General features: G+C 41.6%; 1 protein-coding gene across 1 annotated transcript; it reads left to right on the top strand.

Annotated features, from left to right (window-relative positions):
• Positions 1–621: 621 nt before the first annotated feature.
• On the top strand, positions 622–13,636 carry antxr1b (ANTXR cell adhesion molecule 1b). Its single transcript, XM_047570716.1, has 18 exons — positions 622–1,242; positions 2,936–3,007; positions 3,100–3,171; positions 3,283–3,364; positions 3,485–3,518; positions 3,772–3,851; positions 4,698–4,766; positions 4,852–4,932; positions 5,016–5,076; positions 5,228–5,326; positions 6,662–6,731; positions 6,963–7,041; positions 8,132–8,227; positions 8,362–8,403; positions 8,495–8,587; positions 11,036–11,200; positions 11,782–11,862; positions 12,458–13,636. The coding sequence occupies exons 1-18, from the start codon at positions 1,040–1,042 to the stop codon at positions 12,827–12,829; spliced, it is 1,851 nt and encodes a 616-aa protein (XP_047426672.1). The 5' UTR covers positions 622–1,039; the 3' UTR covers positions 12,830–13,636.
• The last annotated feature ends 766 nt before the right edge of the window (positions 13,637–14,402 follow it).

Genomic DNA, 14,402 nt, shown 5'->3' with positions numbered 1-14,402 from the left:
GAATCAGTGCAATCGTGTGAACATTTTAATAATGATATGTCAAAATACTCAGTTTCCAGTGCATGCTTATAATATAGATTAGCAATGAATGATATTTAATCATGATTAATCTTGTTAGTGTGGAAGTCAAAGGGTTAAGCTAAAATCAAATCTTGAATGTCTCAAACAAGTTACATTTTTTTTATTTGAAGTGGGCGCTTTGTGGATTGAGAAAGTTATCATGATTTCAAGTGACTTTTGTGAGTCCGTCCTCTTTAATCATGACAGGGCGTGCTTTTCTTGACTTTCTAATTTTTTATTTATTTATTTTTTAAAACTGACAAACATTATATATGTAATTCACGCCCCAATTCAAATGAGATTTAAAAAAAAAAAAAAAAAGACACCCATCAATACCATTTCTGTAATTGCTCTCACTGCCAGAAGGGGGAGACAAACATTCAGCAATAATGCAGCTTTAAATTACAAAGAAAGCAACCTTCTTTTTTTTCTATTTTTTTTTCTATTGGATTCTTAATCAACATGGGAGTTATGAGATATTTAAAGTATCCACTTCCACACACACACATATATGCAACACTTTGTTTTCCGTTTAAATAGAAGTGAAGTTCTCTTAAGTTTGATGTATAGTCGTTTGCATTTGCCACTAAGTGGCACTGATGATTAAAGTCTCCAACAGAAGTAAAAGAACAAAATAAAGAAAAACACGAGAAAAATTCATTGAGACAACAGATGACAGGAGCATTAAATCACCCAGCCGTTGCTTGTGGTTGTTTTTTAAGCTGTGCAAAAAATAAAGTATTGAGTGAAGTCCAACAACAACAAAAAAAAGAGTGTGGGGGGAGAGGTAGTCGTAGACTCAGTCCCACCAACTTCACTCCTCCTCTGCCAGCACACATCTGCTGCTGAGGAGAGGGGACACTGATCCAGAGAGAGACTTCATGCCTTGGAGAGCGGTCTGCTGCACGGCATGGCTGACTACATCACTGCACTGTGAGGAAGAAGTCAAAAGAAAAATTACAACTGGAGATTATTATTCATGTTTACCCACTCCCAAGCTGAGCGTTGTCTTAAATTTGAGGTGATGTCCCGGAGCTGGTGCAGGCAGGTCCTGCTCGGCCTGGAACTGAGCACACTGGTGGTGGTGGTCCTGGCGGCCGGCAGCGCCGCACAGATCTACGAGAGGAGGGAGGCAGGCTCGTCCTGCTACGGAGGATTTGACCTTTACTTTGTTTTGGACAAGTGAGTGAGTTCAACTTTTGCTTGATCCCTAGGCGAGTGACTCACCTGGGTTTTGCTTTGAAGGCGCAGGTGCAATCATCGTTCACAATGAGGCGTCAAAAGCTGCTATTTGCTTGAATAATTCTCATTGCTGTGTTTTAAAATTAGCAGACAATCGGTTAAATATAACTCTGTAACGTTGCTGGCACACACGTGTGCACAATGTGATGTTTATTTTTGAAAGCGAGGAGTAAACCAATGAAAACATGTCATTTGTCAAATTAACTGTGATAGTGATCCAAAACAAACCAAGGCTGCAAGGAACAATTATTAGTAGTCTGAGCTACTATTTAAAATGTCTTTAGAGCTTCACGAAATCTAACCTAGAGTCTCTGGATGTGTTATTTTTTGAATGCAAGATCAATAAACTTGGTAAATGTAATTGCAACACTAGGTCATTATATAGAACAAAAACTAGTATGAATGCCACGCTAGCTAACATAAGGGTTAAATTACACAGTCCATTAAACTGTCAGGTCACGTTAAGGTGGCTGTTTTCCTAAACTCCTTCTATATTAACGGCTTTCTGAGAGTTCTGGGAATCCAGTGCGCTCATGACATCTTCATTTGCAACACATTTGCTCGCATTATAAAGTGCCCTGCAGGGACTCCTATTGTCAAACCGTGGCCACACTTCACTGACAGAAGCAGCCCACATCGAGTCCCCACCGCAGCAGCTCTCTGCGCTTTCGGTCTGGACCCTTTCTCCATTAGAGCCAGATGTTCCAAAGATCCCAAGTCTTTTCTTTTTTTTTTTTTTGGCTTTCTCTGCACCGGGACTCACATCACAAGGATAAATGAAAACATAAGGGAGGCGGGAGAGGAGGGGGAGCGCAGTGTGGGAAGAGGCAACAGAGCTCGTATATATTTGCACCTTGATCCCCTTTAATTACTGACCCCCGCTTACATAAGTGCATTGTTTTGTTGAGTCTGCACCTGTTGCAAAATCCTAGACGTAGAAGAAAAATCATGACTGAATCGCGTGGCACTGAAGTTGCTGTTTGGCACCTAATGATGAAAGTACATGGAAACAGCATACGTAGCTAGAAAGAAAAAAAAAGTTCAATTACACCAATCACTTGTAAATGACATAAGAGATGCAAACAGCTCAGGGCACAAAATGATACACCAACTAAATAATTAAATACTGCCACTGGTGTGTTAATTGTAACTTTTCTTCAGTAGTTTTTCTTTTTTTGTATTAAATTAGAGCTGAAACTATTAGTTAATTAAAGACAACTAGCTTGAAATTCCATTAGGAATTCAAATAAATCATTGATTGCAGCTTCTCAAGTGTAAACATTTCCTCTGCTCTGTTGCTTTGTGCTCTGAGATCCTGTGACGGACATTAATTCAGTTTTCCGGTGTCAAATCACTCAGCAGATTCACTGATAGTCTGTAGAACGGCCCTATTTCATGTTGATACGGTGCACAATATTGAGTCCTTGATCAGATGGTACACAGCCGAGCTTGAAAGGAATACACCATGTTTTTTTTTTTTTCATGCATGATCAGTTTACCAGTCACAACAAGCAGCACAAGTAATAAATACAGGGAAACAGCTGCATTAAAATGAAAATATCCTTTAAATGTCAAGTGCGTAACTTAGCTCGGTGTCACTGACTTGAACGTACTTGTCACATTGTCTTCTCAGGTCTGGCAGTGTCCAACATTACTGGAATGAGATCTATTACTTTGTCGATCACCTGGCCCACAAGTTCATCAGGTACGTCTGCGCAGAAACAGTCGGGATTGAAAGCATTCAAACTGAATAATTCATTGCAAATCATAACTGTCATCGCCCCTGCTCTTTTCCAGTCCTCAGCTACGTATGTCTTTTATTGTGTTTTCGACGGAAGGACGGACTCTCATGGCGCTGACGGAAGACAGGTGGCGCTCACACAAAGACACTCCCCAAGGATTTAGTATTTAGCATTTTATGTCTAACCTCAAGTGTTGTGATCAATATCTTTTTGTTCTCTGAAATATGTGAATGGTCAGGGAACTAATACGGGCAGGACTGGAGGAGCTACGCATGGTCCATCCAGGCGGAGACACCTTCATGCACAGAGGATTTCAAAGAGTAAGTCATCTGTTAAGTCGATGGAAAACGGACCCTGCCCAACAGTATATGGCAGCTGACTCTCTTAACTGAGGCCTATTTAAGTTTATTGCCACTGACGCCTTAAAACTTCTCTCTCAGGCCAGCGAGCAAATATACTATGGGACGGGACATGGTGAGTAGAACATTTTCCTTTTTAACACTTAATCAGGCTGGGGGAGTCTTTGCCCAGTCATTAAAAAAACTCACATTCCTCATAATTCAAGCATATGGTAGAATCATGACACAAAGAATGAAATAATACCAGGGACACGGCTGCTTACTCCATCACAATTACGTTGAAAATGTTTATCCGAATGAACCAAACCAAAAAAAAAAGTCGCAATTGATTCTGCTAGATGGAAATGACTTGTTTTTCTGTCTCTTAGATTACAGGACGGCCAGTGTTATCATTGCTCTGACAGACGGCGACCTGAGAGAAAATCAGTTCGACCTGGCACAAAGAGAGGTAAGATCAGATGTCGTACGATGGCTTAGCCTCCGAGGAGCAAGGGCCAATGTAACCAGTGGATATCTGGATGGCAGATTACTTCTAATAAGACAATTGATATGCAGCGATATCTCGTCTTTGTGCTGGCCGTTGTTCACAGACTGACTTAGTCCAGTCAGTTCATACTACAGGATATAACCACTACATAGGCTTTGTTGAAGATTTGCCTGACACGTTTGCTTGCTAGCAGACAGCAATGACCAGCCTGTTTACCTGCATGCTACCAATGCCCACTCAATTGTACTTGGTCTATGTAACTACAAAGACCAACTAAAACCAGGAAACTTCCCATACAAATGTGTTAGACATGCCTGCATATTCACATAGACACAGGAGACATGAGAACCTGCAGTTTAAGCCAACAATGATAATGATAATGCCAAGTATTATTGCATGAACATAATAGAACTACAGATAATTTTTGGACCAAGTTTATGCACTACAGTTAAATAGAAACATATTAAGAAAGGTTTCAGTTTGTTGTGGTTGTAGTCACTTTCTCTTTTCATTCATGGAATTAGATAGCTGCAGCAGCAATGTACAGGCAGTCAACACCATACAGACTATATAACATGACATATTCTATAGGAAAAAGCCTGCTAGATGAGGAATTGAACAGTTGTATGGCTTGAGGCAGGAAAGACTTCCCGTAGTGTTCTTTGTGAGTAGCGTTCATTAGCAGTGACATCCCCGATGCAATGAGGAGCGGTAACATATCATTTTAAGGTTCCATGCAGCAGTAATTTTCTTACTATCATGACTCAGTCTCTGTTCATCATGTGACTGGATGTTTGTCGCGATCAGGCCGGCAGAGCGCGGCAGCTGGGAGCTACCGTCTACTGTGTGGGAGTAAAAGACTTCAATGAAACCCAGGTGAGTCGGTCAGTTCCACTTAAAAATGCGCCGACCACTCACGTCTAAACAATCAGTTCACCATTTGGCTCCTGTTCCTGTGCAGCTTTCGACAATAGCTGACAGTAAGGACCACGTGTTTCCCGTGAACGATGGATTTCAAGCGCTGCAAGGGGTCATTGATTCGGTACGGCGTTACATTCATCTCAGCGTAATTCAATCCACCGTACCATTAGTTCATCTTCTAATATCATTATTTTTCAATTTCAGATCCTGAAGAGATCATGCATTGAGATCCTGGCCGTAGAGCCTTCCAGCATCTGCGAAGGAGGTAAAAAACACAGACATGGAATGAAACCTCAGAAGATTTGATCATTTAGTTTGGATTTACACAGAGGCACAGGTCCATGCCTTGTCTAAAATATACTGTACACGTCTACTACAGCAAGGAAAAATAATCAAAATGTTTAATCCCACTCCAGAATCCTTCCAGGTGGTGGTCAAGGGGAATGGTTTCCTTCACGCCCGAGATGTACAGAAAGTTCTCTGCAGCTTCCGCATCAATGACACAGTTACTTTGAGTAAGTGCGTGGCTGCTATGGCATCTAAGACTAGAACTGACTCCGACCGTTCACAGGTTTAATGGAGAGACAGATTCAATATCGAGGTGTGAACAGGAGGGAGAGTATGAACGCTCAGGATGTCTAGGATGTCCACAATAGTCAGGGCTGTTTGACTTTGGTGGCCAGAAGTGGAACAAGGTTCCTTCTTAGGTAATAGTAGGATGAATAGTCAATGGAGCCCAGATGGTGCCTGAAACGATTATAAAAGGCTTATTGAGTTAACCAGTTCATTAGAAAATTCTGCAGTTCTCGGATCTACGGAGTTTTTATTGCGTCTTTCATTGTTTCGGTTTTACTTCCCGCATTTTTACCCAGTGTTTTGTTACATGCCAATAAACAACCAGCAGGCAGTCAGGCAAAACTGGCAGCTCACTATAGCGAAGTGCTTAGCTGGATGTTTACCTCGAGTTGCTCAAGACCAAAAACAGATCAAAAACAGAGCGAAGTCTGGACTCACAGCTTCCAGTGAATGCTAACCTTGCTCTGTATCTCTGTAAAATGGTTTACAAACATCTTGTCATGGCACCTTTCTAAGGCTTTTGTACGCAATTCGGGAACCTGTAAGCAAACCCTTTGGATTGTGGACGTAGATGCACTTAAATGACTTACGTTGTCATTTTGGAGCTATGTGCAGCGGCCCGTTAGCTTAGCGGAGAAATCTGTGAAAGTCTCCTCTTAGTCTATATCACATCTTTCAGTGTTTGTGCAGCAAAGAATTTTAATGCATACAGTATGTGAGTAAGCTGTGCAAGTGAGTAATTATCTGTGCTCAACATTACGTATAATGTAATGCGATCGACAGAAGATTAGGCTTTGGAATCGCTCTCAGCAGCCATTACCGTGCCTTGTTTTTTTTGGCCTCCTGAGAAGGTATGGGCAGGGGACAGCGGCTCTTAATGGGCTCAAAAACCATCAGCACCATCTTCCTCTGCTCCGAATCAGCTGGTACAACGTTCAGCGCTTCTCAGATGTCTAAGGGGTGGGGTGGGGGGTGAGGTGTGTGGATCTCATCAGGGGCGAGCGCTGTCTTTGCGCACGCACTAGACACTCACTCAGCCAGGGTAAATAAACCACAGCCCTCCCTCATTTGCTTCATTTTCCATACAGAGAGGAAGTGCAGGAATTTAATAGCTACAAAGAAAAAAGAAGAAATATTTTGAGGCTTGAATATTCAGAAGTTTCAGCTTGCAGAGAAAAGTGAAGCACATGCTTTTCCTTTGCATCACCGCGTTCCCTTTCATCACTGACTTACTGCACACAGTCTTGAATGTCATCTTAATTCTTTTTCCACAGTGAAAAGGCCTTTGGTGGTGAAAGATACCTACCTTTTGTGCCCAGCTCCTGTTCTGGAAAAAGAGGGAACGTGAGTTTTGTTCACACACGAGGATGTCTAGACTCAGCAGCTTTTTAGTAAAGCACACATAGAAACGTGACATGGCACTTTGTCATGATACTGTGAGCATTTTGCTTCACACAGAGCATGGTGTGCAACGTTTTAACTTCAAATGAAAACAACAAACGTTATTTTTCATTGAGGATCTGAATTGTCTGAATGTATCAGCTGAAGTTTGAGCTCTCCTGCCGTTTCCCACAGGTCCGCCACGCTCCACGTCAGCATGAATAACGGCCTCAGCTTCATATCGAGCTCCGTCACGATTACAGCAGTCACTTGCGTAAGTTCAGTGTGAACCCAGAGGTGGCCAATAAACGAATAACTCCTGCATTACTTCATGGCTAAAAGTGCACAACAAACATCAGTGATAACACTGTGTGCAAATTTGTAAATCATGCACATATTATTACACTGCTGGGCCTCATACACATTTGTAGCATTACGGATAATGTGTCACCCTTTTTTTCTGGTACGAATCAGCTGTTTCTAAACTTCCACGTGTCCTTTCACACACATGTCAGCTTGACCCTCTGCCACAGTGGGCTGCATTTCATTAGAGGCATTAACCTCCTGACACCCGAGCTTTTATTTGCTATGCATTTTTAATTGGTAACGGGATCAGTAGGACCCAAGAAGTATGAAAACTAAGCGTCATCTTTCAAGAGAAAGTAGTAGTTTTCATTGAAAAAAATAAAACAACGTCCTCATATGTGGACACTGGGATAATTCATTATTTATATTATAATAAAGCCACCAATGTGTGACAAAATATAAAACAGTTTATTTTAATAACTACGTGGCTGAGCAAAACCAGAATTGCGAACAAAGAAGTTCCAATGTCCTCAAACGAGTACTTGCTAATGAGTGAGGTTGTAGCTCGTTGGTAATGATAAAATTTGCTACATTTGTGGGTCATATCAAACCAGAAACGTTAATAAGCATAAACAAATACGTTTTAACTTTAGAATTTGTTGGGGTTTTGTTCCTTGTCCACTTTTGTCCTGTGATCATCTGCAGAGTGAATCCAATGAAACACCCACTATCACGTTTTTACCAACCAGTGTATTAACCCTTTGCTACCACTCTAAAGTGGTAGCAAAGCAAAAGCAACTAAAGTGCCCACTAACAAGGACAACAGGTTTAAATGAAGCAGAATAAGCGCATAAAACCTAAAACTCAATGTCCCCATATGAGGACGCAGGGTCTCAGGAGGTTAATATGACAAGATAAAAACTAAACAATATTGTTCTCTGCATTTTAACTTTTTTTTCTGTGTTTGTTTTAGACTGAAACTTACATACATTTAGGTAATTAAGTTCTCTGTTAGAGATTGCAAGTGACATATGTCTAATCTGCACATTTTCTTCCAGTCTGATGGGACGTTTGTGGCCATAGCTCTGCTCATCCTGCTGCTCCTGCTCACCATTGCCCTGCTGTGGTGGTTCTGGCCTCTCTGCTGCACCGTGGTATGACGCAGGAAGACAAAAGAACTAAACAACTTATTTTTATTGCATATATCATGTGTGCTCTTACTGAATAAATCACAGACTCATAGAAGATATTAGGCTATTAACTACTACTACCTTCTTCATGCTGGCAGGTCATTCACGAGCCACCTCCTCCAGTAATAGACGATATCTCTGTAAGTGGTTACATTAATTCAAGGAATTAGTTCAATTTGTGTTTTTTCCACAAGCGCAATGCAAAGAAATTAATAAATTTGTTTTCTGTAGGATGATGAAGATGGTTTTCCAAAGAAGAGGTGGCCCACTGTTGATGCGTCGTACTACGGGGGCCGTGGAGTCGGCGGCATCAAGAGAATGGAGGTAACCTGGAGAGAAATAAATAATGCAAAAGCACTGAACATTATTGTCCAGTACAACAAATATTCATAGTGTACAATATAAGGACGTGTGTTTAAATATACAAATCCTCAGTGTTGAACTTGAAGATAATAATATTATTGAGATGTTTTCATCTTTTAGTCTCGAGTTCAAGACAAATTTGGAAAAAAGACCATTGCAAAAACACAATTAACACCAAGATAGCTTATAGTACGGTAGAAAAGCATGATCATTACCCCACTGAGATTCCTTAACAGGAATGAGTTTAGAAAAATAAATTTAGGAGTGGAAGTGGGGCGTATATTTTACATCCACTTTCATTTTGGCTTAAATTCCCGAAAAAACCTTGACCTAAAACTCTAAACAAATGTTCAGTGTGTTTAGCAGCTGCCGTAATCACCACTATCACCAGCGCTTCCTCCCTTGCATCACCGAGACTAAACGCTGCTGCCTTCGATTACATGAAATCTCATTAAATTAGATTCAAATTAAGTCAAACCTCGTGTCAGCCGGTCTCAGGTTCACAGATGAAACACGTGGCAGCTCCAGCAGCACTCGGCTAGTTGAAACTAAACGCTGAGGGACGGGAACGAGATCAGACAGCAGTGCACCAGGAACACAAAGGGAGGCAGGAAGCAGCTCATCCCTGAGAAGAGATGAGCGCGCAAGTCCATGCTGGACGAGGCTGAGTCACTCGTTTGTGACTCGCCCTGAGAGCCAGAGAGAGTTAACGTGAAGCCATCTGGACGGCAAAACTGCAAGGGCAGCAGAAATACTTGGTGGATTCATAGCGGTTATAAGGCTCTGAGCTTGCATGATTTGTTTGAGGCTGTGAGGCTTGGATTTTGCGGTTTGAGAAAAAAAAATAACAGTGAGTGATCTTAATTCCCGTTTCTGAGAAACACCAGTGGCGAGAAAAATTCTGGCGGCAGGGAGTTAATACTGCAGGGGAATAAGAAGAGGCAGGCTGATATTTGATATTTGATATCTGCAGTTTGTTGGAGGGGAACGCTGTGAATTAAACTGAGACATCCTCGGATCAAGAGGAGCGAGGTGTGCGTTTGTTTTCTTGGAGGATAAGGTCAAAGTGACAGAAGTGATCCGGTCTGAGTGAAGTGCCTTCACTTCGCTCTGTGGACTTGAGTCGAAAGCTGCGCCGCTTCCAAACACAGCTATGGAAAATATGCACGCCGTCATTTATTTGCTTTTACTGCCAAGTCAAAGCCCTCATGGCTTGTCTGTGGCAGCTGCGAGGGAGTGAATTTGACTAATGAACTTCCAAGGTTACTTTGACAGCAGTGGTTTCACTCTTGATGTGCTGGATCGTTCTTGACATTTTAGCTTATTCAATGACCTACTGATCGGACACGGTAAAAAAAATATAATATAAAATAAATAAATAAAACTTTAGGTAAGACTTTTTTTTTTTTTTTTAAATCTGACCTGGCAAACAATGATAGGTTTGTGATTCTGTTTTGTCGTCGTTCAAAAGTCTATGTTTTTTTTTTTGCTGAGGTTAAGGAAAAATCCCAAATGTGAAGCTTGTGTCATAAATCGACAAAGTTAAACTCCGAAGCGTAGGAGCCAGCCTTTGTTTCTTCTTGCGGATTAGAGCTGACTGGCTTTGATTAAAACAAATGCAAACATGCTACAAACAAATGAATGTCAAAGGAAAGAGAAGTGTTTTCTATGAAAAAAAAAAACTAAAATAATGAAGAACGCTGACATAGATTAACATAATGTACAACAGATGCATTCATGTAATGCAGATGTATGGACATGGGTAAAATGGGAGTCTCCTGAATGTGGTGGTATCCAACTTCACTGCGTGCTGACATGAATAAATTATCTTGTTAGCTCAGAATTACAACATCTGACATACTGTAACAGGCCTCGCTAGCAGCTCTCTGACAGTATTAATCTGTTAAAAGCTGAGCAGTATCTTAAATATTAGCATGTTAGAATGCTAACATTTGATCATTTGAACTACTGGAGGTTAGAGCAAAGACAAATCAGGGGAAAGCACAGCTTAAACTCTCATTTTGTGCCGTTTTAACGTGAAAATCCAGGCTACAGAATTAGTAAATGGAGGAAACAGATCTATTGCGGGACTGGATTGATCGAGAGTGTGGATAGATTGTGGAGCCAGTGGATTTAGCTATATTGCTTTAGCCCGCAGTCATCTGCTAAAATAGCTAACGTACTGTAGACTTCCTGAGGATCATGACTTTTTAATTAGTTCCCTCACGTCAATGACTTGTGTGCGTGGATTTCAAGTATTTTACTTACATGACCTGCCTGTAAAATAAAATACTTTCACGTTACGCTGGAAATATAACCAAATGTTGTGGTTGATCTATCAGCTAATTGCCTCCTACTTGTCACTGATTGCAGCTCATTGCAGTTCTTAAAGCTTGTGTTTCTGTTTAGGTTCGTTGGGGAGATAAAGGCTCGACTGAAGAAGGAGCCAAACTGGAAAAAGCTAAAAATGCTCGAGTTGTGATGCCCGAGCAGGAGTTTGATCCCCCTCCAGTACGGCCTTATTACCACATGCACAAATCTAACCGTCCCCAGAAGTGGTACTCTCCCATCAAGGTGCACCAGTCACTCACTTTTTGAGTTCTGATTTGTTTTTCATGAACTTTTGAACGTACTTCATGGCCTTCCTCATTTATCACAGATGTATTATAGCCAGTAAATGTATTTCAAGGCCTGGATCACATATGTAATCGACAGATGACGCCTATTCCAGATGTTCCCTAGAACAACCATTTAACACACCGGCCTCTTTGCTTACAATGGTGCCTGGAAGCTGTTTCATTTGAAATGTTTCTGTGAATTTCATCTTACCAGGAAATGGTTAATACAGTTTGTTTCCTCACATATTAGTCAGCTGGATTGATGGTAATAAGAACCAGACATGGACTGAGCTAACCCCTCGGTTTGGATTCTGTTGAGCGGGTGTTATTCCTAACAAAATACATTCTTTGTTTATCTGTCTCTTTATCGTGTGCACTATGCCAAGAGACGTGGATACACACTGGCAGAGTCACAAAGCAACAGAAGACCTCTTTTCATTACTACTGCTATATTTCATTGTCTTTAAAAGAATAGTATCAGGCTATTCACAAAAAGTAGTTTTTTGTTAAACTTTTTTGTTATGTATTTTTTTGCAGGGCAAGCTGGATGCTCTGTGTGTATTCCTGAGAAAAGGCTACGACAGAGTGTCTGTGATGCGGCCCTATCCTGGAGATAAGGTGAGGCACGCTAACAGAACGACAGCAGGTTGAGGTGTGATGCTTCGACCTCCTAATAAATAAATCTGTAACAGAAATGAATAAAACTAACTAGAACCAACAATTTCAACTTTTTGCGAGTTTTTAAATTCCTCTGGTTTGGGACCAAACGACACAATAGAACGAAAATAAATAGAATCTGCACGACAAAGACATCCTGTGGAATAAACATGTTTCGGATCATGAATAGCAGCTCTCTCTGTGTGCGCAGTGAGCAGACAAAGGTAAAAAAAAACAACAAAAAAAACACACTGCAGTATTGTCTGGAGGAATGCTCTTGTCTGCAAAAGTCATTAAGTCTCGATGCTGCCTGCCTCCTTTAACTCCCAGCGTCAGTGCGGCCGGGCTGGCAGGAATGCTGTTTTCTTCCATGACACACACACTAAAAGAGGAATTTCCTTTTTCCATCTGCTAAGAGCTGAACCTTTCAAACCTGCCATGCGCTGTGCAACAGGAGATTAAGGAACTTTTCATAGCTGTTGATTGCAGATTTACCTGTGGTTTACGGGTCATCTTTTAATCCTGAGTGAATAAAACATGTGACTTGTGATTACAGGGCAGGTGCATAAACTTCACCCGGAGCAAATCCTACCCCACCCCTCGCTACCCCATCTACAACCACCCCTCCACACCTGTCTACACTCTGCCCCATAGTTACCAGCGTCGTCCGTCGGAGGGCAGCCAGCTCTTCAACCTGCCCCCCTCACCGACCTCCACCCTCCCTCCCCTGCCGTCCACTCCTCCCCCGTCCTCCACCAGCTCTCCCATGTACACGCCGCCCCCGAACAGAGCTCTTCCCCCAGCCGGCCCCGTCTCCGCGCCCCCGTCTCCGACGGCCTCTCTGCCGCCTCCGCCCCAGGGCCCGCCTCCGTGCAGGGCGCCTCCTCCGTCACGCCCGCCTCCGCGCCCCAGTCAAGAGAACTACTGATCATTTAGGACGTGGAAAAGTCCAGAAATGGAAACCTGAAAATGACCTTTTCACCGTGTCCGTGTTTAATTGTGTCCAAAATGAATGAGAAAATCGCAGTAATTATGTATTTTTACCTTTGGAGGCGTCACCTTGACATTCAGCTCTTTCAATTCTGATGTCATCTTTTACAGCTCTACACAATGAAAAACAAAAATCTGTGGAAAATTCAGCAGCTCAGCGACATGTCATGTGTTTTATACATGCAAGTCTGTTCGGAAAACGCTGGAAATTGTACATTTTGTAAATGAATGCTCTTTGAATTACTATAACATGTTTGTACACTCATTGAATTTGATGGACGATGACAGTTTTGATGTTATGATATATGTATATATATATTTTTTCCCCGTTTGAACAAAGCCAAGCTAGCTGTTTTACTACTGCTTCAAGTCTGTATGCTAAGCTAAGCTAAGCTAGCCGCCTCCTGGTTCTAGCTTTACGCTCACTGTACAGGCCGCCATTGATCTTCTCATCCTACTTTTGGCGAGAAAGCAAATATTTACCGCACTCACCCATTTCTGACATCTCAGAAGTGTTGTCGCACAGAGACGAAGTTAAAAGCCGGAGTCGTTAATCGCGAGGCTGACAGCGAGACTGTTAAAACACGGGAGATAAATCTTCAAGACTGTTTGAGGCTGACTGTCAGGGAGCCTTTGTGTAAAAGTGACAGTTGTGAAGCCTGCGACCGACTCAGCAGAAAAGGAAAACCGCAGATTTGTGATCAATTTTTTTCAAATATAATGTGCAATAAATTAGTAAAGAAGATGTCTCTCCTTTTTCATCAGAGTTGAAAGTTTTTACCTGAAGACATATGTTAATAGACACCTGAGTTATTGGCGACTTGTCAAGGGAGTAACATGTCCAATGCCATGTGGGACATAAGACGTTATGGAAAATTGGTGGAAATAAAGGGTTCAGCTGACAGGTATCTCCACAACTTTTCTCATGGTCGTGCGACCACCAAGGAACATTCACGGCTGTGGCTTTCGAAAATATTTGGACGAACCTTACCAGCAATAGTGCGAGTTCATATAATATAATAAGTGATCCTGGCATATGTTGGAGTGCCGTGAAAAAAGAGCTATAAACTGAACCACTGCAAATAAAACCCTGGAAAGGTAATATAATGCACTATATAGTAAATAGGGAGGCATTTAAGCCCGGTCTTTTATTACTGCATAAAGTGAAATGTGTTGGTAGAGAAAGTAATGACATGTGACTTCAGAAAAAACGCTGGGCTATCAGTCTGATTTATTCACTGATGATGAACAGAATAAGAAAGTGGTTACAGACAATGAAAATAAGGATTCAGTGCAACTTCACTGATTAGCTGCAGCTGAGGTTTATGTTAAAACCTGGTAAAGACACTATTGTTTTTCCATATGTGGATACCGTGGGAACCGGATACTTGTAGGAAACCTGGAATTTGCTGCTCTGCTTTCAGCTGGAGTGTATAGCTGAAATATATATGTATATATGTGTGTGTGTACATATATATATATGTACATATATTAACTGTGAGTTGCTTATA

Source organism: Mugil cephalus, chromosome 19 (assembly GCF_022458985.1).
Source record: "Mugil cephalus isolate CIBA_MC_2020 chromosome 19, CIBA_Mcephalus_1.1, whole genome shotgun sequence".
NCBI lineage: Eukaryota > Metazoa > Chordata > Actinopteri > Mugiliformes > Mugilidae > Mugil > Mugil cephalus.
This window is presented reverse-complemented; position numbering and strand designations above follow the sequence as displayed.

Bases quoted from the DNA above. Each gene is read 5' to 3' on its own strand.
- antxr1b (XM_047570716.1), top strand. From the start codon at position 1,040: ATGTTTACCCACTCCCAAGCTGAGCGTTGTCTTAAATTTGAGGTGATG. The intron at 3,172-3,282 runs GTGGCGCTCACA...GTGAATGGTCAG, and splicing joins ATGGCGCTGACGGAAGACAG to GGAACTAATACGGGCAGGAC. The intron at 11,201-11,781 runs GTGCACCAGTCA...ATTTTTTTGCAG, and splicing joins AGTGGTACTCTCCCATCAAG to GGCAAGCTGGATGCTCTGTG.